This window comes from Manis javanica, chromosome 10 (assembly GCF_040802235.1).
Source record: "Manis javanica isolate MJ-LG chromosome 10, MJ_LKY, whole genome shotgun sequence".
NCBI classification, from domain to species: domain Eukaryota; kingdom Metazoa; phylum Chordata; class Mammalia; order Pholidota; family Manidae; genus Manis; species Manis javanica.
In genome coordinates, this window is record NC_133165.1 from 113483686 (window position 1) to 113511223 (window position 27538).

Genomic DNA, 27538 nt, shown 5'->3' on the forward strand with positions numbered 1-27538 from the left:
GCCAGACTGCTGCCCATACTGGGGAAGCCCAGGCCGCATGGCAGCAGGGTCGGGGAGGGGCTCTGGTGCCTCACAGCCCCACCCTCTGGCTTGGTGGGGGCAGTGGAATGGGGACCCAGGGACCCATGGGCAGCAGCCTTCTGCCTGGGATCCTGCCCAGCCCGAGCTGGCAGATGCCAGCAAAGACACACTTGCCAGCTGGTGTGAGCATGAGGCACATGCCTGACAGAGACAGTCATACTCACAAGATCAACTATTTATTGATTGTTTTTTCTAAAATACTATACATTTAAAGAAACTCCGAAACTGAAGACTTGACAATTTTTGGTAAATCTGTAGCAAAGGAATGAGGATTTCTGCTGGTAAGTTTTAAGGACAGACAGAAACAGACACCCAGATTCACTTTCCAAGCAAGACACGGAGCTCACTGGGAACACTGAGCAAATGCATAGCTTGTGATGGCGGCGGCCACTTCACCAATGTCTGAGTTACACAGAATAAAGCTTTTCCCTCCTTCCCCACCTCCCCTGCCCGTGATGACTGTGCAGCTTCCTGCCCCAGCACTGGGCTCCCTGACAGCTAAGGACGCTCAGCAGAGACCCTTGTGCTGGGGGCTGAGACCCAGCTTCTGTCTGCTCGGAGGGGCACGCTGAGGGTGAGCTGTGGGGGGTTACAGTGTCATGCTGCAGAAGGGACAGAGGCTCAGCAGAAGCCAGACCCCCGCTGCCTGGTGAGGAGAGCCTGCCCACAGCAGTCACTACTGTGGAGAGGTGCAGGGCCCACGCCCCGAGCCTGGAGGAGCAGCCGGGCCTGTGCCCGAACGTCACAGCCTTCCAGCAGTTCACAAATGGAAGCCACTGTGCCAAGAGCCGGTACATCTCATGAAAACAGTAGACAAGCTCTTTAGATTCTCTGAGTATCAAACAGCAGATACAGATCTATACCAAGACATGACAGTCTAATATAAAGCACCTTCATCTACAGATGCTTTCTCTTGAAAAGTTAGTCTTTTTAACCTTCCAAATCACTGATAAAATTGTTAGTTTGCAAGAGTAAAGTTTTAAGCACAGAGTGAAAGTAGTTTTTAACTACGGCGACATTTGGGAGCACTATGGAAGACTTCTCCAAACTCACATTTGGCATCCCAGCTGCACAGAGCACCCCACCAGGAGGGAGCCCGGCCATGGTGCCCCACTCCCCACTGTGCTCTCTGGCTTTGTCTGCATCCGTCTAAACGAGCCCCACTCCCACGGCTTGCCCCAGGCGGCGGCCTGGCTGACTAACAGTACAGCATGGAAAGAGAGATCTTTCCCTTAACATGGATATATCAATCTGCGCCATAATTTACACATAAATGGAAGAACAGGTATTTTAAAATGTATAACTGTACACAGGCTTTAAATTAAAAACTTCGAAGCATTCACTCAGAAAATGGCACATAGTTTGTTCATTTAAATTGTGAGTGATGGGACCCGTCAGAGAAAAGTCACAGAAAAAAAATCGGAGGAACCACAGTCGGCCTAACCCACCACTGACGGGGAGGAGGGAGAAAGACAGAGAAAGACAGGCCAAGGGCACACAGATGACGGTGAGCCGACACACAGCGGTGGAGGGCAGGGCCGCGGTTTGTGCTGCGTCTTCCTGCGCTCAGATCTCTCTGCACAGCGCAAAGGGTGCCGTGTCCCCGGTGAACCGACCAGCTCGGCTGCCTTCAAGAGACAGCATGAAGCCAAGAGCAATGGAACCATCATCTTTTGCAGGAAAAGGAATGGACGCCCACGCGGCTGGCTGGAGGCGCCGGAGGTGCGATGTCAGGCGACAGCTAACAGCGCTCCTGAGACTGCGCCTCCATCCCTCCACCCCAGCCCACTGGCCATCACTGGATTGCCTCGACATAATTAGCTGGGTACAGGCCAACCAGTCCATCATCCAAGCGCCCCTTGCACCAGCCCTGCTCATCCTCATCTTCTATCTTGGTCAGCTCGTCCCCTGCAAGACACAAAGGGGGTGCCCTGGTGAGCAGGCAGGCGGCACACTGGCCTCTGGGCCAGAGTCACCCTCAGGGCCTAGCCCCCACCCTGGGCCCACAGAGGGCCTCTAACACAGAGGGTGGCAGAGCAGGCATCCTCCTAGGGACAAGGCAGGGAGAGGATCTGGTTATTTCTCTAGACACTGTATTTTAAACTGCTTTTTTGGCCATAGGGGCCTCTGAGAGGTCTAAAGACTGCCACCTCACACAGCGACCCTAACGCCAGCAGCCACCAGTTGCCACAGCAGTTCTCACAGACTGCATTCTGACCGCCTGGGCCCGGCCAAAGGATCCTTCACAGGGCCCAGGCCGCCTCCCTCACAGCCCTATCCTGTTGTCCCCCGCCCCTGGGCCTCGGCCCGGTCTCAGGGTCTTCATCAACTCTGTGTCCACACTGCAGGTGTTGGGAGGGCTGGGGACCCATTCTATCCCCAGCACCCAGCTCAGGGCATGGTCTGGATCTCCCCACAGCCCTGTGTTAGTGCGGTTTGATTTGTCTTGTTCAAACATGAAGGCACCCCTGCTCTGGGCCAGGCCCCAGGTGGCAGAGGAGATATGCTGACGAGAGACGGACAGTCCAGAGGACAAAGTCCAAAGGCATGTGCAGGGCCCTGGCGGGGGAAGGTCCAGGTCTGGGGTTTTCCTGCTCAGGGCCGACAGGTACCCACAGCCGGCCATGGGTCGGGGGGCCGCCTGGTACTCTGGCTGCTGGGCACCTTGCAGAGCGGGCTGGGGAAGCTGCCAGCCCAGACCTTCTCAGGAGTGGGGCAGTGGGGAAGACAGGAGCCCCAGGCACAGCTTTGTCTTTTGTTCAGTATGCAGCTTGCACTTCCTGTTGGTATTTTTCCTGGTCCCTTTTCCAGGCTGAGTTACAATTTTCCCAAGACAATGATGCCTTGTTCAGCAACAATTCCCTAACTCTGCTCTGCAGCAGTATTGATCAAGGTGCCTGTAGGCCAGTATCAGGGCTGCTGGGTTCAAATTCCAGAGCCCTGCTCCCAGGCTTGGTGGGGCCTGGTCCCCGCATGTGGTGGGGGGTGGCCAGCTGCTGTGGGCATTACGTGGTGAAAGCACTCTGGGACGGGCCCACATGTGGTGAGTGCCGGGTAAGCCTGGGCTGCTGGTGCTCCCAGGTGAGACACGGTGCTCTCCCTGCTGGTGTGCCCCAATGGGCCCCGGACCACTTCTGCCAGCAGGGGTTCTTGTGCAAATCCGACTTAGCGACACCAGAACGGATGTGGGGGCTACAGGGTGGGTGCCACCAACAGTAAACCTCCATCTTCTCCCACCCCTTCATGCCCCCGGCGGGCAGGGCCAACGCTTTGACAGCTGGCCTCTCTTGGCCGTGGCAGGATACTGGCTCGATGGTGCCTCCATGTGGTGGAAAGTGCACCAGAAAAGCCTCTGTAGGCACCCAAGACCCAGGGAGTGAAGCGCAGCCAGTGCGGGAGGCCAGAGTGCGGCCCTGGCTGCGAACTGCTGTCACGTTGTAAAAAAGAAAAATAACACCACAAACAGACGAAAGGAGGACAGCTCTCACGATGTAAACATGCGAATTAGTGATTAGAGACATTCATTTCAATGGTTGCTTTTGACAATTTACTCTGAGCAGAAGGAAATATTTTAAATCTACAAAATTGCTGACAAGTCCAACATGTAGGATTGAGAAAGAATTAGAAATAAAAAATAAATAAATCAACAAAGTAGGGGGGAAGCAATCCCAACCAAAGATACCAGGAAACTGGACAAAGATGTTTAAGGGCACATAAGCACCTCCTACACCTGGCCAGGGTGCTGGGCACAGCGGGCTGGCCGGCTGAGCGCGGAGGGCAGGAGGCCCGCGGATGCATTAGGAGTGGAGGCTCGGGACACAGCGCCACCCTAGCACCAGCTGGGTGCAGAGGTGCCACCTGAGCGGAGGGGCACACTTTAGCCTGTGCTAGTTGAGTCCCGACCCAGCCTCCCCTGGAGGGCTAGGTGCTGGGTCTGGGGTGCCCCCAAGGAGGGAGCCAGGCAGAGGGGGATCTTGGCTCTCCATGGGCACGAGGCCACCCAAACCTCCTTAGGCTCTCGGATGGTGGTTTACAGACTGAGGGTCGCAACCCACTCTGGTGAGTTACAGCGACCATATAAAGAAAAAGAAAGACATAGGATAGAAAATCTCCTCATGCAGAGTTCACATCATCAGGATCCAGATTATTCTGTAAAACCCAGGTTTCAGCGACTGGAAAGGAAGGTGGGATGGTGGTAGGTTTGTACGCAGCATGGCTGTGGGAGCAAGTTTGAAAGACGCTGCCCTGCAGCAAAGCTCTGTGGGCCCAGGGGCACGCCAAGTGCCACTCTGGGGTCTGGGCACAACAGCTCTGCCAGCTGGTGCCTCTGGGAGGGCTTCCTTGAGGTCCATGGGGACTGGCTAGGCTGGCTGCTTCCAGAGAGCATTTGGGGGAGTGGGTGGTCAGCATCTCCTGCTCCAGGGCCCTGCTGTGCCCAGGCTCAGCCCTGCAAGGGCACCTCACTGACATTGGGCATCTGCTACTTTTGAAATGGGGATGGGGAGACCCACAAACGAAACTAACAGGAATTCTACAAGACTCAAGAAAACAGGGCTCCGCCAGGAAGCCCACCTACCAGCCTTGAAGCTCAGCTCGTCCTGCTCCTGCCCCTCGTAGTCATAAAGGGCCCGGACCCGCACTTCCACCCCGGAGGCGGCGTCCTCATCAAACGGGTTGGAGTCCCCATTGGCGTCCGTGGAGGAGAATGGGTTGCTGGGCTCGTCATCCGACCAGTCAGTGGGGTAGCTCTGGGTCTTCTCGCAGCTGCTCACACTGCAAGAAACGGTGGACGAGGGCCTGAGCATGGGGCCAGCGGATGCACGAGGCCCTGCCTGGAGCCCGGGGGCTGGGCGGGGACCACCTCTGCAGGAGCATCTGCCCTCAGCATCACCTGCGGTCAGTGGCCCACACCAGCGCCCTGAAGAGGCAGGCCGGGCCACCCGGCACACCTGTCTTCCTGTAGTGGTGAGGTGGGGCCTCGACGAGGGTTAAGGGAAGACAGAGAAAAGCAACCACAAAATGTTAACTGGTGCCCCCCTCCCGGAGAAATTGAGGAGCCAGGGAGTGTCCCCCAGCTGGCAGCCGGGCCTCCTCCTGCAGACCTCATGCATTGCTTTGAGCTCAGAGGAGCGAGACCCTGGACAGAGAGAGACAGAGCGAGCGAGGAGGGAACCAGAGGGAAGCGTTCGTTCACCAACTTTTTGGCCTTAGTGTCCTCCTTCTCACTGACGGTGCTCCCTGTGTCGTCCTCATCCTCGAAGGGGTTGTAGCTGGGCAGTGACTGCGCTGACCGTGCGGGGTTGCTTGGGACACTAAGGTCGCTAAGGGGAGAGAGAGAGCTTTCAGGGGACCCCAGCTCAGTCCCCCCTAGTCCTGGGTGCTCCCAGATGCAGGATTACAGGGCCAGGCTCTAGGGGAACAAATCAGCTCCCCATCGGATAGGAAGAATTTGTTGTTTGAGCAGGAAGACTGTTTTAGTAAAACATTTGGTGATACTTTGGCTGTTAAATACATTTAAAGCATCCAAACGAGAACAAGATTTTCCTTTTCCCTCTTTGGCATCTGGAGGCAGCCTATCCGGCACGGGGCCCTGGGTGGGGCTGGGCTACGACTGAGCACCAGGGGTCTCCGGGCTTGGGGAGTGTCTCACAGTGTCCCTGATCTGGCCCTGGTTCCCACTGCTGTGAGCGGGCAGGCGGGCCAGCCTGTGGGGCTCAGCCTTGGCGGGGTGACAGCTGGGGAGGCTCCTGGAGCTTCCCAGACCCCCGGCACAGTGCGCCCTGATTACAAAAGGGTCTAGTGGACTCCTTCCTGCTTTTTCTGGGGCTGAAGCTTCCAAAACTGGCACCAAGCCTGCTACACAGACCCTTCTAGGAAGAAGAAGGACCCCTTCTGTGCTCCAGAGAGATAAAATCTTTACAACTATATTAACTGCCTACTGTGTGCCAGCCCCAGAGGGGTCAGAGAGAATGTGAGTCAAGCCTGGCCTGAAGGCTGACAGCCTGGGTGACAGGAGGCAGTGGCGGCAGGTGTGAAGCATATGAAATGGGAAAGAGATAAGACAGGCCCCCAGAACCAGGGCACCCCCGCCTGGGGACTCTGAGCTGACGGACCTGAGCACCGAGTCTCAGCGCAAGGCTCCTGGGACCAGCACCACCTTCGGCCTCCAAGCCCAGGGCTGCAGGGAGTTGTGCTCCAAGTGCTGGATGGGCAGCTCAGGCAGAGCTGGGGAGGCAAGGAACTGCCTCAAATGCCACCACAATGACCCCAAGTGGCCAGCAACTGCCTCACTGGCTTCAGGCCTGGAGAGGGTCACTGGACTCAAGCCTGCCCACTGCCTATGTCCACGCTGCATGTCCAAGACCACCAGGCCCTCCTCCCTCCTTGGTGCCTTTCTCCAGCCGACTTGCTGAGACGGGGTTGGTGCTGAACTTGTGCAGCATCCCTAGCCAGCCTACATGTCCCTCTGGGGGTGTATCTCACCTCCCCACCTCTGCCCCCAGTCACGCAGGTGCTGGCCTGGTATCTGGGATGGCACTTACTGCTATAGCCACTGGACCAAGTCCACCTTCCCAGGTGGTGGCACAGCAGCTGAATGATGACGCTCCTTCTGCCTAGGGAGCCCAGGGGGGGCCTTCAGTGCCTGGGGCTACAAAGGGCCCCCGGAACCTGTGCTGACTCTCCCAGGAAGCCGCAATCATGAGACGTATTATCTCTCAGTGGGCACTGAGGCCTCTGGGTAAGCATGGTTTCCAGGAGGGGCAGCCTGCTGCCAGCTCTGCAGAGGATAGCAACACCTGTCTGCGGGGACTCCAAGGCCTGGGAGCCAGCCTCACCTGGCACAGACTTTCCAGGGGCTTCTAATGACCTCTGCCACCTCTTTTTTTGCAAACTCAGTGTTAGTAAACAATGAGGTCAGAAATAACCAACCTGTTCTCAGCAAAGAGGTGATTTGAAAAAGGGGACACTTGACAATGCTTTCCTGCTCCAACCCCAAGCTCACGCCCAGCCCAGGTACCTGCAGCCAGGATACTACCTGAACCTGCCTGGAGAACGCCACCCAAGGGGACCCATGACAATCAGCTCCTGACATCAGCCTTTCTCCTCATTTGGGGCTTGAAGCATGTTTGTGGCAAAGGCTCCCTCTCTGGAACTTTCTGCACGGCCGTCACCAGGTGCACTGATAACCCTTCCCAGAGCTGTCCTTGGCTGCTGCCCAGCACAGCTCAAGTGTGCAGGGAGTTCTCTGCAAGGCCCCACTGGGGAATCTGCCCGGCGTCTGTGCTGGGGGCGTCCTGGCCCGTGCGGAGGACCCAGGGAACCTTCCTCAGGGGATTGAGGCTGCCCGGCGCCCACCTGCTGGGCTTGTTCTGCAGAGGCTGGTCGCCTGTCTGGTTGATGCCTGTCAGGGTGACGCCATCACTGGTCTTCTTCTTCTCTCTCCGGCTGAGAGTCCGATTCAGGTCTGCAGACCACTCCTGGGCAACAGGCACCGAGAGAGAGATGGGACAACTGGTTTGAGGCCATCCCTGTCTCAAGCACGGGTCCTTGAGCCGGTGGCCTGCCCCACTCCTCAGCAGCACTTCGCCTCACTGCCCCCGCAGGCTCCTGACCCCCACCTCCTGCCCCCTCTGCGCTCCTCGAGGGGAGGACTCCTCAGGGGGCCTGGAGGCCGGCACCAGGCCTAGCTCCAGCCTGTGGCGGCCTGGCCTCTGGGAGGAGATTTGACTACCCAGCGACAGGTGGATGACAAGACAGCCAGGGCCAACACCCAGGTGTCCTGCACCCCAGTCCCAGGGAGCCCCCAGCCTCCCCTGCCACGTGGCACTCAGCCTCCACCCCTCTCAGGCCCAGCATGTGAACAGGCTTTTCTCAACTGCACTGAAAAGCTCCGGGAGCCAGGACAGAAGAAGGGGGCTCTGACTTGACTGTTCAGAGAAGCTGCCACACGTCCCTGACTCCACCCATGATCAAACAGCTCTCACTGGATCGGCACTTGGCATGACCGAGTTCACAGCCTGGCTCACAGACACTGGTGGAGTTTCAAGGTTAGAAGTCATCTTAGAAACATCAAGTCTAACCTGCCAATTGGTCAGATGAGGAAACCGAAGCCCAGGAAGAAAGCAACTTGCCCACACAGAGCTGATGGCAGCCCTGGCCGTACTCTAGACCCAGGTCAACTGTTTATGACTTTCTTGACTGAAATAAGCTGACTGAGAACTCAACTGGAACTTTAGAGTCCCCACAGTGACCTTCTCAATATAAGTATGTCTTGTCTAGGTGGCTTCCAAGGGCCAATGTGATCAATGCCAGGCTGACTTTGAATGGAAAGGCCAGCCATTAACTGGGACGACATGGGCTGAACCAGCATGCGTTGCCAGAACCAGGCCGTGGACACCACACACAGACCCACGTGGGCAGGACACACACTGTGGGAGGTTTGGAGTTCAATAAGGTAGCCATAAAATAGGAACTTACTTCATCCTTGTGGCATGAAAAATAAAAAAATAATTTCATTAGAGAAAGCCCAGCATGAGCCGGTCAGAACCACAAGCACCCGCCACATGCAGGGTCCACAGAGAAAGGCCACTGTGGGCTCTGGCTGGGTCACCCAACCCAGTGAGAACCTACCAAGGGTTTCCTCCCAGACCATTTGGCCCTCTGGGAATTGAGGATAGCCTTAAGGATGGGCAGTGGACGGAGCCTTTCACACAGGTTCCTGAGTCCCTCCAGGAGGTAGTGAGGCCCCCTCCTCCCATGAAACCCCAGTTGTGTGCACAGGCCACATCACCAGCTCTCTTCTCCCCACTGTGCCATTTCCAGCGGAGGAAAGGCTGCGCTGTGCGCCTTCTCCTCTAGGCTACATCCCCTCAGAAAGGCCCTAGGGCTCTGTGCCTCGGTGGGAGGGACATGACAAACCCCAAAGACGTGCAGGAGGCTTGCTCAGCCAGTGGCCCACACGGCCACTGGGAGAAGCCTTCTTGAGAAAATCCAGAGAAGACGCATACACATGGGCGCTGATGAAACTGCAGGCCTCTGTGTGGCGTCAGGGCCAATGCCAGCATGGACCAGGCCACTGAACCCCCAGCCACCGAGGAGATGGGGGCTGCGGCCGTCCCCATTTTACACGTGGGAACACCGAGTCACAAAAAGGGCAAATGGCTTGACCAGCATCCCACAGCTGGTACATGGTGAGGCTGGATCTGGGCAAAGCATGGGCACTGGACACTACAGAGCCCAGGGAAGCCCTCAGCCCTTGCCCAAGGCAGAGGTGGTGGCCTCCAGTGGCCTCCCTGGGGCTGGCAGCCCTTCCACGAGGCAGGGAGAACCCTTCCATTCCTCATGTGACCCAGCTCTAGGCCTGGAAGAGGCCCGGGACCCAGGCCCTGGCACCTTGTATGTAAAGACACTGGGAGGCTCAGGCCCATGGCAACTGGAAAAGAAGAAAGTTAGTCCTGAACCAAAACTGGCTGAACTTACTGTCTGAAATAAGGACAAGTCCCTTCGTGGGAAGGGTAAGAAGAGCTACACAGTGCAGCCTGACCGCTCTCCCCTCCTGTCCGGGACTGGGGGTTGCTGAGCTGGTGCCTTTGGCCTGCCAGACCAGTGCGGCCACTTCCGCCCCAGCCATCCTGCAGGTGGGGCAGGGACCAGGGTGCCCATGTGCCCTGCGGCTCCCGGGACTCACCAGGAAGAAGGCAGAGGCAATGGTCAACAAGTGACCGTCAAAGCTTTCAACACAAAAGAACATAATCACACCTTCACTAGAGACCCAGAAGGCCCTCCAGCAATGCCTGAGCCGCCCACCCCCACCCCCCGGACTCTAAGCATCGGCGTGGTTTCTAGAGTAGCTATGCTGAAAGGCTGCCCCATAAACAGGGCAAAGGCCAACAGAGTGGGAACAAGAGAGATGGCATATGTCTTGACGCTGTGGGCCCAGGCCCCTGCCAGGCTGAGAGGGCTGCGGCGCCCCTCCTCTTACCTCAAACTGCGGCCAGTTCATGGACATGTCCGGCCCGTGGTTGATTCTGAACCACCTCAGGTCGTCCATCGCATCAGCAGCTCTGATGCTCTGCTCCAGGTCGTGGTAAATGTTTTTGTAGCTGAATGAGGAAGAGGAGGGGCATGACTCTCTTGGAAGGTGGGGACGGCCACCATCCCATCCCAGGGCCTGGCCACAGCGGGTCCGCCAAGGTCGGCGTCATAGTGAGATCAGGGTGCCCCGCCCTAGCGTGGCTGGAGGGTCCTCTGGCCTTGATGAGCACAGAAGGGGTCAAATAACCACAGGCTGTGGAAGCTGTATGTCGGCTTCTGACGGATCAGCTCTACATCAAACCAGGGGCAACACCTTAATCATGCCCTGTGTCAGATGATGCAAACGATGCCAGCATCTGGACACAGAGCCCCGATCTCTGCGGTCCCATTTAATCAGGCCCAGGACTGAGTGTCAGGGAAGTTCCCCCTGATCTTTTCGACGAGGCTGGATAGTCTCCACTCTGATGTGCAAAGGCAGTAAGTGAAGACTGCCCGGTGCTGCGGCAGCTGCTGAACCCACCTGCCACCTGGGGCCGGGCATGCCTTCTGCTCGGCAGCTTATGCCAGCCCACCTTCCTGGGAAGCTGACTATAAAGGACAGGGCCTGGGTCACTGCAGGTCCTGGTGTTTTCGCCTCTAATCTGGGGGGCAGCAAATCATTTACCCCATAGGGGCCTCAGTTTCCTCCTATGTTGAGTGCACATAATGCCACCTGTTACAGGTTGAATTGTGTCCCCCAAAAAAGATGTGGAGTCCTAACCCCAGTACCTTAGAATGTGACCTTATTTGAAAATAGGGTCTTTACAGAGGTAAACAAGTTAAAATGAGGCATTAAGATGGGCGCTGATCTATGGGCACCTTTTCACAATAAAGGGGAAATGTGTTCACAAAGACACACCCAGAAGGAAGGGGATGTGAAGATACAGAGGGACAAGACGGCCACGGGAGGAGAGTTGTGTCTACAAGTCACAGCGAGTCAGGGATGGACAGCAAACACCAGGAGCTGGAAGGGGCCAGGGAGGACCCTCTGCAGAGCCGCCCGAGGGTAACAGGCCCTGGCGACCCCTTCGGTTCAGACTGTGGCCTCAGAACAGTGGGAGAATCAATGTCTGTGGCTGTAAGCCCCCCAGTTGGTGGTACTTTGGTGCAGCAGCCTCAGGACGCTCCCACCCATCTGCTTCCCAGGGAGGCTGGGAGGATAGAACGAGGAAGGCCCGCCAGCCGAGAACAAGGCGCGCACCACGGAGGCCCCCCCGGAGTCTGCGCGGCCCCAGCCCTGCCTCCAGCTGGGCAGCCTCGGCCAAGTCGTCTCACTGCCTCACCAGTAAGACGGGGAATGATGCCAGCTCCTGCGTGGACTGTCACAGACAGTAATCAGATGGTAGCTGCGTAGCTGAGCAGTAATCGTTGCTGTCCATGTTTTTAGACAAAAGGGAACAAAGGGCACTTAATTTCCTTTTAACAAGACTGTGAGTTGTTTCTGAATGATTCTGCCATGAGGATGACAGAAGTCTACATTCAGGGTCCCCCCGACCTCAACCTGATGAAGGTGTCATAGGGCTACAGAAGAAATATCACAGCACCTATGACATGATTCAGAGCGGGGTCTCTGAGGGCCTGTGCTGCCGGAGGGCCCTGAACCACTGAGAAGTCAGGGGGTGGGGCTGGAGGCCAGCTGCTTTGGAAAGGAAAGGACCTCATGGAGAACCTCAAAGGAAGGCTATTCTGGGGACAGGTCATGCCGGCCCAGGACACACAGGGAAATGCTCCCAAGTTGATTTCAAATGTGCTAAGTGGAGCTGGTCCAGGCTATGCCCAGGCCCAGAAGACCGTACGTACACTGGCAGGCAGAGCAGCAACCCACAGCTGACAGGTGCAGCAGAGGGCTGACCCCAGCAGGACTGCTGAACACCCAAGGGGTGAACATTGCCCCCCAGATGTGCAGAGCAGCAAAGAGCTGTATTCAAAAGCAATGCCCCGCCGACGCCACTGTGGGGTGCTGTTTGGCCACCTGGACACTTACCTGGACACATTTGACAGGTCTAGGTGCTTCTGGACCTCCAGCAGGACTTCCCGGAAGAAGCGCAGGCGCTTCTCCTCAAACTGCTGGCACTGCTCAAACACCTGCTCCATGTTCTCGATGTACTGGGGGGTGCCCTGCTCCAGCTCCTTCAGGGCCTTCTCATACTTCTCTTTGGTCTACAAGAAAAGCCAGGCACCGTGAGGCAAAGGTCATTTCCACGCCGGCCAAGCAAGTGAGCTGGGCTCTGCGCGCCCTGGTCCTCACCCAGCCCTTGTCTCTGCCCACCACTTCTGAATTCCTCAGCATCTAGACTGACTTCTCAGGTGACAGGACTAAACCAGCCCCTAGGGGTGACGGTGGGAGGAACAAGCACAGAGGGAGACCTGCAGCTGTGGCACTGCACCCAAGGGAGTGCCCCAATCTGTGTCTTTTGCAGCCCTCATGGTCCAGCCTGGAGGACTCACACCGCCCTCTGCTCCTAAAGGGCAATTCCATCTCATCCTGTGAAGAGACTCAGGAAACAAGCCCCTCTCAGCCCACACCCCCAGGTCTCCTGGCTCATCTCAGATGCCATCTCCACACCAATGGCATCCTTGGAGAAAGCTCCTCAGGCTCCCCTGGATTCCAAAACCCAAAGAGCACAAGCTCTGGAGCCCAACAGACTCTAAGCTCAAGTCTCAGCCCCTCCACTTCTAAACTGCAAGTCCCACCCCTGGCACCTGCCAGGCCTCTCAGGTAGATGCTGGGGGAGGGCGGTCCCCCCGGGGCTGGCATGTGTCGTGTCCTCTCCCCCATGGGGAAGAGCTGCGCTGGGTCACTGGAGAGCCTCCGATCCTGCCCCCAGCAGCAGTGGTTCAGCAGCTGCTTGTGGGCAAGGCCACGGGGCTCTGAGTGCCAGATGGGCCTGGGCCAAACCTGTGCCACTCGTTTCCCTGGCACCTTACTTTCCTTCCCAGAAAACAGGCACACCTTGGTTTACTGCCTTTACTTTATTGTGCTTTGCAAATACTGCTTTTTTCTAAGCTGAAGTATAGCTGATATGCCATATTTTATCAGTTTCAGGTATGCAGATATTGCGTTTTTTACAAATCGGGGGTTTGTGGCAACCCTGCATGGAGGAAGTCCATCAGTGCCACTTTTCCAATAGCATTTGGTCATTCTGTGTCACATTTTAGTAATTCTTAGAATATTTCAAACTTTTTCATATTACATTTGTTTTGGTGATCTTGGCCAATGATTATGACTCACTGAAAGCTCAGATGATGGTTAGCATTTTTCAGAATAAAGTATTTTTACAGTGAGCATGCTGTTTTTTAGACATAATGCTATTGCACACTTAATAGAGTATAGTGTAAACATAACTTTTACATCACTGGAAAGCCAAAAAATTCATTTGATTTGTTTCATTGTGGTATGTGCTTTATTGCAGTGGCCTGAAACCAAACCTACAATCTCTCTGAGGTTTTCTTGTACTTCCTGCTTCAGTGTTCTGATACTGAACGAGGTGACCCACAATGAGCACGAAGCTACACGAAGTAGGCATTCAAGAAAGTCCTAGTCCCCTTGTCTTCCAGCCCACGGCCAATCTCAAGGGTGTCTGTCTACAGACAGTGTGACATTCCTAAGAGCCTTGGCTAAAGTCAGCACATTCACCCAGCAGGGGTGAACCTGGAGGTCAGTAACCCAATCTTCTTTGCCCCCTCCCCACAGTGGTGCCAAGCCAACTATCTGGGGCTACATGGTTTTGACAGTTGGTAGGACCACTGTCCTGGGGTACTGTGCAGCCAGGCAGCACTGGTTGTTGGAAACTGCTTCAGGGGGGCAGGTTCAGTTCTTAGCCTGCAAGGACTTAAGTGCCCCAAGGTCACTGGCTAGACGACAGAGGCAGGGAAGGAACGGGAGGGAACCATCTACATAGCACCCAGGTCACCCTGATGGGTGTCATAAGTCCAACCTGTGGCCCTGGTTCTGTTCTGCTAAAGCAGCAATTTGGTGGAGTCTGTTCCTGGTGATTATAAAACATGAGAGTCATGCGTCCATCTCTCTGTCTCTCACCCATACCCCTGGGTGTGGAGGGGCCTCGTCTCCCCTCCAGGCTCCTTCCTGGGCACCCAATTCCCTGGGCACCTGGTACAGGCAGCCATTGGAACCTCCAGCCTGGCACTCCTCTCCCCAGCCCAGGTGCCCTCCTCGTTTGGCAGGAGCCGCAGAGTCGTGGCCCTAGCCACAGTTCCAGAGACAGGTGTGGGGAGCAGAGGGCTACTCCCCAGGGGATTCTGATGCCTGCTCTGCGCAATGAACTCCTCTGTCAGCACGACCGCCCTCCCAGGCCAGTGGGAGCAGCAGTGGGGAGAGGCTGCGGGCCTCCTGCTCCCAGCACTCGACAGCGCGGGGCTCAACTCTCTGACCTTAGCTCCTCAGTCACAAAACAGAGATGCCACCACCTGATTCACTGAGACTCAGTGGCGCTTGTCTGGGCAGAAAGGTGGGCAGGTTGAAGGGGTAGGGGCTTAAACTTCTGGCTCCTGCTTCCCCTCCGGGCCTCATGTCCTGTTCCTGGGGTGCAGCCCCTGCCCAACCTCACTCCTTCCTTCTCCAAATCCAGGCTGCACATCTTTTCTCTCGACACTGCAGCAGGCAGGCCCTGAGTAGCGGACACCTCCAGCCTCCTACCCCCTAGAACAGAGCCAAGGAGGACAGTGGGGCAGGGGCCCAGCGTGAGATGAGCACACAGGTCCAGGCCCTGCTCACACTGGCCCTTACTTTCCAGGAGCTCTTAAACAACAAGACGCCGCGTAGTGTTTACCTATCCTGCGACTCGGGGTCCAGCAGAAGGCCACCATGGAGCCCTTCCCGGTGAACACAGCCGTCCTGTCTGACCTCACTGAGCCCCTGCAGCAGAAGCCTTCCCGCACAATAGAAGAGACCCAAGGGCACCCACGATGCTACGCTGCCGGCTCGCCATCCCTTTTCGGCAGGAAGCCTCTGTCCCACCACCTCTGAGCTCCCACAGCCTCTGCCCACGGCTCCCTGGGGACTTCACCGATGAGGCTGCCAGGATGACCCAGGCGCCCAGCCCTCCAGGTCCTTCTCCTGGCCTCTACCCCTCCAAGGGGCCTCCCCTCACTCACAACCAGAGTGATCCTTCTAAACCCTGCTGGTCCTCTATGCTTCACTGTCCCCTCCCCAGGCTCTAGAACCACTTCAGCAGCTCCGTCAGCAGTACCCCAAGCTCCTGACCTCCCCTGGCCTCCCAGCCATTGGCAGTTCGGTCCTCACAGCAAACACCACTGCAGCCCACACGGTGGCACCCTGCCGCTGGCATCCCACCTCCACGGCCAGCCCAAGCGGCTCCTTCCCGCCTCTCTGCCTGCAGCAAGCCCCACCCCCCACCTTGCTCCCTGAGCATGGGAAGCATCCAGGCTTCCCAGCTCTGCCTCAGGCCTGAGGTGGGCACCCTGAGCTACAGTCAGGTAAGATGCCACTGTGGGGCCTTGTGGGCAGGAATGTGTTTTACTGACGTATCCATGTATCCACCTATCTATGCAATGACAGTGGCTCACGGCGCCAAATACATGAACATGTCAAAAGAAGTGCGTGATTACCTTGAGAACATCTTGCTTGGATTTTTCTACTTTGTCTTGTAATTTCTTAAGCTGCTCAGGGTTGAGGGATGGGTCTGCTTTGCTGTTGGTTTCTCGTGATATCGCCAACTTCTCCTCTTTGCAGGCTGCGTGGTAGGCTTTCTTTGCTGCCTCTACCTACAGGGAGAATGAATTCCTGAACACCACACTTGTGAAAGTTTAAAATCCTGGCTAGGTTCACAGACCATGGGAAACGCTGGCACTATCAGGAGAGGAAAGAACAGGCAGGCACAAAGCTGTATGTTCAGTGCAATCACCGCCGGTCATAACAGACTTCACTCAACAAATAGCGCCAGACTGCCCGCCTGGGGTCAGGCACTGTCCTAGGCAGCAGGGTCCAGTGCCACATGAAGGACCTGGGCCTTCACAGAGCAGAGAGCCTGGCTGGGAGAAGCAACTTTGAGAAATAAGGTCCCGAGGAACAGAGACGGTGCTGTGCCAAGGAGCGGCATAAAGCAGGAAGAGAGAGGGCAGCGAAGTGGGGACAGGCCGTCGGAATGAACACAGAGCGGCTGCAGAAAGCCAGCCGGGAGGACCGGATGTGTGAAAGGGGGCCACGCTGGGAGGAGGAGGGTGAGAGGCCGCACTTTCCTATTTTTTAATGGCTATTTTACAAACATATAATATACACACACATGAGGTCCTATGTATGCAGATGTATGTACACTTATTTAGCAGAAGCTTCCTTCCTTGACCCCAAATCATAGATTTCATTCTAGAGAGGAGGGAGGTGTTTGTGGCCGTGGCCTCATGAGGGGTTAGGATCATTAGCCGCGGGGCCAGGGACAAGCAGGAAGGGAAAGGAGAAAAAAGCTAGACAAGAAGGAAAGCCTGTCGTTAGAACCCGAGGACGGCCTGCTCCAGGCGCTTCCGAAGGGGAGGAAGGCAGCAGCTCCCGAGAAGAGCTGGGTGGAGGATGCGCACCCCACCCTGAAGGAGGGGGCTGGTAGGCTACAGCTGGGGGTCCTCATGTGCTGAGGGTTGGGGGGCAGATGACAGCCCCCAGTTAGCCATGGCTGGACAAGACTCAATGGCGTCATGCTACGTTAGTATGAGTATCAGTGTCAGTTGCAAATCTGAGAGAGAAACTCATACAACAGAAAGAAAAATTTTAAATGAATTCTTTCTAGTAGCCCAAGGGACTTTGAAGTCTCTCTAGCAGACAAGTTCCCAGGGCAGGAGCAGTACTGCCAGAGGTAAGAGTCTGGGTTTTGAGCGCTACCACCAGTGTGTGGTTCTGATCCTAGTTTCCATGACCGTAAAATGGGCTGATAAGGGTTAAGTTTAAAGAATGCACAGAAAGTGTCTTGAACTGGGGTAAAGGCCAGCCAGACTCCTGATGGGTTAGTGTCCTTTGCCTACGCAGCCAGCAGGAACTCCCAGGAGGACAGAGGGCAGAGGGAGGCACCTCTTTCAGCTTCTTGGCCCAGGGCTTCTGTGCCTTCCGAAAGCCATCCTCGGCTTCTCTGGTCTCCCTGAAGCCTCCCATCATCTGCTTGTGGAAGGCCTCCTTCTGCCAGTTCTTGATCTTCTCAAAGTCCCCGTTCATCAGTGAGGCCTTCACCTCCAGGTGCAGCTCGCTCACCCGCTCCGCCTCGGACGTGACGGCCACCCATGCCTTCTCCACTGTCCCGTACTGCGGCCCTGGCACAGAGAGAGGGGGGTTACTCGGGTGGGGCTTTCCTCTGCCAACCTTGCTTGGGGGCTGGGACAGGGTTGTAAGCCAGCAGCCTGGCTGCCTGGCAGGGGGAGGTTTCCTTTGTTTCAAGTATTTTTCTCCCAGTGGCTGCTCCTTTTTCAGTTCCTGGAATGAAGAAAAAATAGGGAAGTGAGGCTGGACCTGCTCTGCCTTGTCAGGGGGACGGGGGGTTGTACGTTTCCTTCTCATCTCAGTCTGTAAGAACTCAGACGGCCGCATCTGGGCAGTCTGCTATTGCGCAAGGCTGGCAGGAGAGGGGCGCCTCCTGCAGTGAACGGACCTCTCTCCCAGCTGCTGGGCCCTCTCTCCCTTCCCTGGGCTGGGCACCCCTTATGGACCACAGCTTCTCCTGGGCCAGGACCTCTTATTCAGGGGCATGAAGAGCCCAGCTCAAAGTGGGAACCTGAGAATGGCTTGTCGGATGGAGGCTGCCCTGCAGCAGAATGGAAGCCTTGCCTGCAGGGAGGAAGGAGAGCTGGAGGCAGGAGCTGCTCTGGCCAGATGGGAATCTCTAGGTAGAGGAGTGGGGTCGCCTTGTTCACGGTGCTTGGTAAGGAAGCTGTAACCTGGCCTTTTCGTTGAGGGTGTGGAGTGGTGTGGAGCCAGGTGAGGGAGAGAGAAAGAGGACATGCCAGAAGCTGGGGATGGAAATGGGAAGCCAGGTCCCACCCTCAAGGCATCACAGGGGCAATTACTGTTTGGGCTGGAGAATGACCCAGAGGCACGGGGGCAGTGAATGGCGGTGGGGGGTTAGCCCCCTGAACCTCTAATCCCTTTGTCTAAAAACGTTCCCATTTCTGGGCTGCCCACTGGCATCCACAAGGCGAGGGGCAGAGTGCCCTGTGAGCCTCCAGTTCTGAATAAACAGAAGGGGCGGTGCTGGCAGCTGGGTCTGGAGAGGTGGAAATAAAATAACAGCAGCTCCCGCTTAATGAAGGCGCAGACCCATCCCCAGCCACTCCTCAGCCACGCAGGGCCACCCGCTCTCTGGCACCTACTCTGACCAAGGCACTGTGCCCAGCTGCACAGACGACCTTTTCAGTGCCCGGGGAAAGGCAGGCAGCTGGTCTAGCACAGAGCGGCCTGACTTCCCCCAGCTGGCTCCTCTGACGACAGCTGTCCTGGAGGAAGAGTCTGTCCCGCAGCACACCCTGAGAAACTCCCACCAACCGGCTCCTGTCCCAGGAAACCCCATAATCAATCAAGCTCCCCTTCTACTGCTGGGAAGTGCATCGTGAGCACCATCTACTTGTCACTAAGCTCCAGAATCTTCTCAGTTTTGCTCGAAAAGGAGGGGGCAAAACCTGTAGAACACATCTGTAGCTAATCTCGTTAAAATGCAAAACCAGAAAGCCTGCAGGGCGTCACCACCTGGTCTGGCCTGACTTGCTACCTGGTCAAACTCACAAACAGCAGTTCTCAGTGTTAAGAGACCATAGTGCTGAGCAGCAAAGCCTTTGATGATGGGAGCTTACTCAAGCCGGGGCCCTCAAGGAGCTGTTCTGAGAGAAATCAGCAAGCGTAGTGCATCCTATGGCCCTTGAGGGCTGCAAGGGGAGACTGGGGTGCTGCTCACAGAGACTGGTCCTGTGTCCCAGTGTCCCAGAGAATGGCGAGGGGAGCTCCCACAGCAGTGGCGCTGGGTGATGGCACTACCCTGCTCCCCACAACGAACCGCCACCCCCAGAGCTGCAAGGCACACTCTTGGCCTGACCTTACAGGAGAGGAAGCTGGCACAGAGGGGCTTCCTACCTTTCTCCACAAGCTGCCTCCAGCGCCGGGCCCACTCAGTGAGCTGCTGCGCGTATGCCTTCTCGATGCGTGCTCGCTCATGCAGGCAGTTCATGAGGTCGCCACACAGGCGGTGCCCATCGTCGATTCGCTTCACGGTGCGCTTGTAGTTCCCAACCTGGGGACAGAAGCATGCTGTGAGGCTGGGGCCCAGGGCAGCCTGATATCTGCGGCTGGACCATCAGCCTTCATGCCAGCAGGGTTCCCAGATGCTTGTCGCTGTCCCATTTGAGAGGCACCCTGCACTGTTGTAGGACAAGCTCCGGGAACACACAGAACAGCGAACCGGAGCCTAATATCCATCTGGCCGATGTCCACACCCTGACCAGGGGTCGGGGAGGAGGACGGGCCAGAGTGGGAAGGGCTGACGGAGGGACATGAACTGAGGGGCTGGGGGCACCAGCAGGTATCTTATGCAGACTGAGGGGCCAGGGACAGTTTCCCAGGGCAAGTGATGTCTAACTAGAGAGACTGAAAAAACAAAAACAATGTTTGGTAACTCAGATTAAACTAAGCTAATAACTAACATTGTAGACTTGGCTAAAGGCCTTTAGATCTGCACTGCTATAAACATGTTTTCCGAGGCCTTCTGCTTTGATGTCACCACATGCTGGATTATTAATTCTTCCCAAATATTGTATGGAATGCCACTTCCCGTTTACTAAGCACCTACTCTGTGCCAGGCCACACTAGGTGTTTCATACCTCCAAACACTGCTGCTGCCCTAACAAGCTAGAATAATTATCCCCATTAAAAAAAATTTTTTTATTAAGGTATGATTGATATACACTCTTATGAAGGTTTCACATGAAAAAACAATGTGTTACTACATTTACCCGTATTATCAAGTCCCCACACATCCCCTCATTATCCCCATCTTAAAGGAGGAAGCCGAGGTCAGAGCAGTCACACGGCCGCCCGAGTCCCCACAGTCGCAGAGGCTGGGCTGCAGCCGACGCAGGTTTTCAAACGGGTCCGGGCAGGACAGTCTTGACAGCCAAGCTCAGACTCTCAGCTGCTCTGACAAGGGCCATGGGGAGTTTTGACTACTGTTTCTCATCTGAAAGGAGAGACTAGCTCATCTCAATTATAAATAATGAAAGAATAACTGAGAAAACATTAGTGGCTAACTTGGAGTGAAAACTGAAGTGTCTGGTACGTCCCATTCTGTGAGCCACTGATCTGAAAGGACAGCGCGGAGCCGGTACCTTGGGGCACCTGCAGGAAACACTACAGAAAACCATCTACATTGTCAACCCTCTCCTCCCGCTGTCTCCACAAATCTTAGTCAGCCTTCTGCTACTTTTACTGTTTCTAAAGGTCTCTTTGCCCGGCAATCACTTCCGTATTTCACCTGTTCATAGTCAGTCCAGAAGCTCCTGGGGAACAGGGTTGACTCGTTATACTTCTACAGGAAAGTGTACCGTCCTCTCTGCCAGGCAGGCTGCAGAGACCAAGAGCACAGCCTGTTCAGCTCTGATTTATGAACAGTTCAAACGCCCCGAGCTTTTCTGATCCTGAGCGGAGTTAACAGGTGGAGAGGAGGGTGCAGGAAGCGGCGGCAAGACCTTAAGGGAAGAACACACGGGCCCTGCATGGAGACGGGCAATGGGGGAACGGCTGTCCCTGAGGCCAGAGCTCTCAGACAGGCTGAGGTGGGAACCAGAATCCTGGGCAACAGCAAGGGCCCCTGCAAGTCAGGGAGCCTGGGCAGCCTTCTCCTGAGGCCTGGGAAGACTTCCAGCAGGCTTGCTGAAGTGCATGAACAGCTCTTGGCCCCCCGTCTCCTGTCACTGTGCCTGCCACAGACCCCTCCAGCCCAGATGTGGCCTGGTAATCTGTGACTGCTCAGCAGGGAGAGTGGGGCAATAGCTCACCAAACACAGAAGCTGATCCTGAGCGTCCAGCAGCCCCTCTTTAAGAAAGCAAAAGCAAGCACTTCACAAGTTGGAGATGACATCACCTGTTCACTTCCCTTAAAATAGGGCCTTGCTGTTATTTTGAAATTTACAGCAGGATGAAAACAACAACCAACAAAACACAAGTCACTATTGCTGAGCTGGTGGCAAGAAGAGCTAAGAAAATCACAGCTAGATTCAGACTTGACAGCTGACACAAAATCACAATGTGGGGCTGTTTTACACCTCAGTAATCAACTTGGTAGTCAACATCAAAACATGTTGCCTCTCCAGAAACCTGCCTACCTCTCTTTCAAAACCCTTGTAAAAAAGATTTAGGGAAAAGAAAAGAGTATTTCTTAATGGGGCACCAATAGTTCTTAATGGGGCACAAGCCATCGGCACAAAATGGAGCTGCCGATCATATTTAAAAGACAACTTTTGAAATCTGTAAAGCAGCAAGGAATACAGGAAGATGTTTCCAGAAGCTCATGTGTTACGTTTAAACGCTGACACTGTGACCACTGCTGAAGCCAAGGGGAGAAAGGAATGCCCATAACAAGATACAGAGATGCTCCAGCAACATCTGCCCTGCTGTTCTTTAGTCAATGGAAAGGCTACGTCTGGGCTCATGACAATCACTTTAGTCCACGCACAGGGCATTCATCAGGCGCCACTGTTTCCTTCTCCATAAACCACCCAGCAGCAGTGATGTGGCCTGCCTGCTCCCCTGAGCAAGGCACTGGCAGTGGTCCTAAGAGCAGACCACTGATAGCTGTTTTTCTGAATTGAGATATAACCTAAGTACAACCAAATTAACCTTTACAGGTATGCACTTAGATGAGTTCAGATGAATGTGTGCCGTGTAGACCCATTTCCACATCCAGGTACGGAGTATTTCCATCTCCTCAAAAGGCCCCTTGTGCCCACCTGCAGTCAATCTCCTCCCCACCTGCCCCTGGCAACCATGGTCTGATCTCTGTCCATTTTCCAAGATGTCCGGGAAAAACGGAATCACACAGTCTGTAGCCTGGCTTCTGAGACTGGTCCATGTTGTTGGGTCAGAGTTATCCCTTTTGGTTGTAAGGAGTATGTTGTTGTGTGTACACCACCATTTGTTTATCCTGTTATCCTGTGAAGGACATATTGGGCGTCAAGAAGCTGTCACATTCACCTACAGGCCTTTGGGTGGACATAAGTCTTTGCTGCTCCTGGGTAAACACCTGGCAGTGGAGCTGCCCTACGGTGTGCCCTTCCCGAGGAACGGTAAGCTTACCCAGAATGGCTGTCCGTCCTGCTCCCCAAGCAATGCGAGTGCTCCCATCTAGACTTGGTATCGTTAGGCTTTAAAATGATATTTTATTTTGCCCCTCTGTTTAGTATGCAGCCATACCTCATTGTAACTTTAACTTGCATTTTTCTAATGTCTAATGAGCGTATTTTCTTGTTACTATTTGCTGTCTGTATACATCCTGTGGTAGACTGTGTTCTATACATTTTTTAAATTGAGGTATAATTTGAAAATGCAAAAAAAATTAATTTCCAAACACATGACAAATTGATCATACATTAAAATCAGGACATACAAGGTTGTTTTTATAATATAAAAGCTTCTCTCTTGCTTTTTAAAACAATAGTTTATTTTGAGATGGCCAAATGGCAGGTAACTTCATATAGGAATTGAAAAATAAACAAGCTTTTTTACAAACTTTATTATCAATTGATGTGTTCACAAAATGCCCATTTTAAAAACTAGGCTTGAAATGAAAATACGCTTTTCTAAAACTATGCTGCTAATTTCCTCTAAATTCAGGCTCACCGCTCAGGCACCAAGATGCTGAAGAGAGCCGCTCCACATACACGTGCCTGGGCGCAGAGCGGGGACCGGCCTGCCTCGGGGCTGGCTGGCCGGGAGAAGGTGAGGGGTGGGGAGGCAACACCCAAACTGAATTTTCGAGGCTCAGCAGGAAGCTGGGGGGATTAGAGGTGAGGAGAGGGAAATGACAGCAGGCAGAGAACGCAGTGTGGGGCAGCACGGAGCCGTGGGGGCGCTGGGAATCAGGCGGCAAAGGGGCACGGAGCACAGAATGAGGGCACAGAAGCTGCTGCGGACTCAGCCAGGCCAGCGCGGCAGGTGGCGTGGGAAGCGGGGTCGGAGAGAGTGCGAGGATCAGGCCTTGGGACGGATGGGGTTCAGAGGGTGAGGCTCCCGAGGGAGCGACCAGGGAGCTGCTCCATCCGTAGGGGCGCGCAGGGCGTCGCAGAGGTAGTGGGCTCCCAGGGCTCGGGTGCCTTGGGCAGACCTCCCGCGGGCCGTCTCCCTGGGGCTCGGAGGCCCAAGCACTTCCTTCCTGGAGTCTTCCGGAGGCCTCTCTGGCCTCTCTCCTCCAGGGGCCAAGCTCCTCCCAACCGCCAAGCTCCGCCCAACCTGCCCTCTGTCCTCCCCAGCAGCTAAGGGCTCTGTTCCTTTCTGCCCACAGAGTCCTTACCCACCCAGAGCCCTGGCTGCCCACCTGCCTTTCTGTAAGTCTGGCTCTGACCATCCCTTTGGCTTTCCTCTGCCCAAGTCCTGAGAATCCAGGGTCAGACAAGCGCTGGATGTACGGCCAGGTTAAGAAAGGCCTGGGGCTGGAGTTGCTCTGATCTCCATGCAGAGCCACCGGCCACGGGAGGAGAGACAGCAGGCCCTGCCTATCACCCTGCGGGTGGGCTCACTGTTACAGATGCGCTGGGAAGGGCTGCTCTGCGCCCTTGGGGTATAAGCGATCCGGAGCTGCCTTCCACAAGGACACTGAAGAGTGCTGACTTCCTGACTTTACAGCCTACTTATTATCGCAGCCCAGTCCTCTCTGTGGAACACAGTGGCTAAAGGCAACAGGAAGCTGATGGATTTGGGAGCTGGCCAGCAAGGCCTCTGGGCTCCCAGGTGGGTGAAAGGAGAAGTCGGAGCAGACAGGGAGCCCCATGAGCGTCCCGTCTGTCAGCCCTGCTGCCAGGGCCAGGCCCCAGCGCAGGCTCCGCTACAGCCGCCTGTGTTAACTGCGCGCCCGCCAGTCAGGGCACCTACAGGGTGCCATGTACCAGTCACTGCACAGCCTACTGTTTTTAACCCTACCCTCCTTTTTGGTTGGACCGTCAGGCCCATCTCACACACAGATCACCTGATTACAACCAAAGTTCCCGGGTGAAGCCAGTGGCCCAAATGGAACCAGGCAGGGCCGCTTCAAAGCTTGGGCGCTCCCACCCTGTGTGTTCTAAGCCCTCTTCCTGCCCACAGCTCAGGTCATCCCCACCGGGAACTCCAGTGGACTCCGGACGCCCCCAGGAGCCACACTGAGGTTCTGGCTGTCTCACTGCCGACTCGAAGCTCAGCACAGTGGGGGGAGGCAGCCCTCACCCAGAGGGTGCTCTCAGGCCTGTTCCCCAGACCACCCTGCCCTCCCTGAATCAGCCCCTCTGCCAGACCCATGCAGACAAGGGTCTGCAGCACACAGGACGCCATCAACCCAGATGCCTCCCAACTCTGCACCCTCCGGTGGGGACCTCTGTCCTCGCCCACTGCTTCCACTGGGTCTCCACACACGCTCCACACGGCAGGCACTGAACAAGACGTGAAAGGTTAAGACCATAAAGGGACAAGAAGAAAATGAAGGCGTCTTTGTGACTTAGGGCAGGGCAGCGCTCCTTAAACAAGATTCCAAAAGCAAAAGCCACCGAGTTCAAGCCTGAAGGTAGCATGCGGGCCCTGGTGAGTCCACCTTGTGCAGGCGAGGCATGCTGGGAACCCCAAACCTGTAATCTACAAGATTCCAAAAGCAAGAGCTCTGTGTGTGTACGGAAACGTTATCATATCACAACTTAAGGATTTCTGTGCAGAAACCAACACCGGACAAAGTCAACAGGTGGACTACAAATACTGTCTCCCACTCTATGTCTAAATTGGCAAGGGACTAAAATCTGGATCCCAGGACGTCCTACACAACATGAAAAACACAGGACCCCAGGAAAGTCAGGCAGAGGGTGTGAATAGGCAATTTCAGAGAGAAGCCCAAGTCTGAAGGGCAAAGGGCAGGCACAGGCGCTCACAGTGTGGGCCTGGAGGGAGGGACCTGGAGTGGCCAGGGAGCACTTCATCCCCACAGACTGGCCAGCAGGACCCTCCCACACACACCAGTGGGAGACAGCCAGGCAGCAACGAGTTCATCAGGCACACACCTGCCCTATGACCCAGTAGTGTGGCTCCAAGTTACAGCCCCACAGAACATGCGCCTGGGTCACAGGCCCGCAGGAGCCTCCTCCCCGGGAACGGGTGGGTGAACACGGGTGGCACGCAGCACGGCTGCAGGAACTCAGGTGTTGAGAAGTTACAGGGTGCCCTCTGCCTGGTGTGGAGGGACAGAATAAAGGCTCAGTCCTAGCCCTCAAAGCCTGCCTCATTACCACAGTTCAGGGCGTGACAGCAGACGTCCACGCAAGGGTAACATGGGAGGGATGCACTGGGGGGAGGCTTCACAGGGTGGGAGACATTACTGTTGCTCTGTGCACCTCGATATCCTGCCGCAAGCCTTCAGAAAGCAGCCTTGCCCCAGAGGTCCCTTCCACTTGTAGCGCGAACATTCCTTCCTCCAGGCGGCCCCAACCCAGAATGTTCCATCCAGAACTTGTCACTGTCCGTAACTGTATTACCATCTGACCATAAGTCCCACAAAGGTAGGGACCATGTGGCACATGTAGGTGTTCATTCGTATTTGTGAACAGCAAGAGGGTGTCACCAGACCTCAAAAACTGAGAGATGTGTGTGCTTTACAGGGCTGGTGACGCTGCCAGACGGCTCAGTGAGAAGTCCTGGAGTAGTGAAGGGCTCTGGGAGGTCGTCTGGTCCTGTCCGCACTCTTCGTTTTGCCTCTGGACCAGATGAGGAGACGGCCTGGTCCGTCACGTGGTGGCTGTGCCAGGCTGAGCGCGCCTGGCTGGGAAGAACCCCAGGCAGAGCTGTGAGCCCCGCACCTGTGCACTGGCCCGCACAGAATCGGCCTGCCCCGCAGCTGAAGGGATAGGGATGCCAGGAGAGAGATATCCGGGCCGTTATCTCCGGGCAGGGCCAGATCTTTGCCACTTTCCGCATGGGAGGGGGCAGAAGGAAGGAGGCCTGGTCAGGGAGGCCTGGGCGGATGGGCCCAAACAAGGCAGCAGAAGCTTGCCTGGCAGAGCCTGTCGCCGTCCGCAGGACTCCTGGACGGTCATCTCTCAGCCTGGTCTTTCCAGCTGATTGAGAGTTTCCTGGAGCCTCCCATGTACTTCATCAGCTTTTGATAAAACATTGACTCTGCCCCGTGGGCCCTGGGGCTTTCCCTCTGCCCACCCGGCTCTCCTTTCAACCTGCCTCTCCAGGGTGTTGAGGGAGCAGCTGTGCTTGGGCCCTCAGGGTCACAGGTTAAAGGGCACGAGCAGTATGAGGGTAAAACTGAGGTTGTCTCTGGCAAGCAGTCGTAGTAGTTTACAGGTCTGGGGTTCCCAACCTGAGCCTCGCCTGCACACGGTAGATGCAGCAGGGCCTACATGCTACCTTCAGGCTTGAACTGTCTGTGGCCTTCCCTGGAGCCCACGGGGCTGGTTGGAAACCCACACATCACCTGATACCAACCTATTAAGTCTTCTGCAGGAGGTTCTGGAAGGTGGGCTCTGCCACCTTTTGGCTGCATGATCCTAGGTGACTTGCCTTTTCAAACCTCTGTTTCCTCTTCTGTAAAATGGGGACACTACTATACCCAGTTGCCACAGGATTGGGTGAGGTGGCATGTGGAACCGTCAGCACGCTACCTGACAAAGCACAGACATGCTCCGTCTTGATGCAGCTGCTGCTGAAAACACTCAGAGCTGCCAGGCTTGCGGTCCAGCTGGGCAGGGAGGCTAACATGCTCGTGACCCATGAGGGACAAGCGGGGCGTGGGGACAGTGTGGAAGGGCCCTCGTGGCCCCCGGGTGGGCCAGCCAGCAGGAGCCTGTGGCGGGGAATTGGTCTCGCCTGTCTGCAAGTGCCGGCAGTCCAGGCGCTCCTCCCTCTTGGTGGCCCTGCAGGGGCAGACGTCATGGAGGCTCCGTGGAGCAGGGGAGCTGGAATGGGGGCAGGTAGGATGGGGCGTGTTCACAGCACCCGGCTCCTTCTCTTTTCTCTCCCCACCTTTGACACCTAGTTTCCCGCCCACCTTTCTGATGTTACGGCTTGTGCAGCGCGTGTCCCACACCCGTGCTCTGTGTGCACCTTCTTCATTCAGGTCAAGGACATTGTGCTTCCTGTCATCCTTTTTCTTTTTCTCTGCTTGGCACTGTTCATAAGACCTGTTTGGGGTTGCTTGTCTGCACCTCG

At 55.8% G+C, this 27538-nt stretch overlaps 1 protein-coding gene across 8 annotated transcripts in view; it reads right to left on the reverse strand.

The window, feature by feature from the left end:
• Nucleotides 1–238: 238 nt before the first annotated feature.
• PACSIN2 (protein kinase C and casein kinase substrate in neurons 2) overlaps nucleotides 239–27538 on the reverse strand; it is a 123549-nt gene continuing 96249 nt past the window's right edge. For 7 of the 8 annotated variants that reach the window (XM_073213981.1, XM_037006836.2, XM_073213986.1 and 4 more), the window contains 9 exons: nucleotides 19235–19391; nucleotides 17192–17427; nucleotides 15745–15900; nucleotides 12140–12315; nucleotides 10064–10184; nucleotides 7438–7559; nucleotides 5280–5402; nucleotides 4658–4854; nucleotides 239–1989 (listed from right to left, as the gene is read on the reverse strand). In XM_073213981.1, the coding sequence (XP_073070082.1) occupies nucleotides 1877–1989; nucleotides 4658–4854; nucleotides 5280–5402; nucleotides 7438–7559; nucleotides 10064–10184; nucleotides 12140–12315; nucleotides 15745–15900; nucleotides 17192–17427; nucleotides 19235–19391 (1401 nt within the window). In that variant the 3' untranslated portion in view covers nucleotides 239–1876. The remainder of the gene's footprint in view (nucleotides 1990–4657; nucleotides 4855–5279; nucleotides 5403–7437; nucleotides 7560–10063; nucleotides 10185–12139; nucleotides 12316–15744; nucleotides 15901–17191; nucleotides 17428–19234; nucleotides 19392–27538) is intronic. The other variant, XM_037006838.2, reaches the window with a different exon arrangement.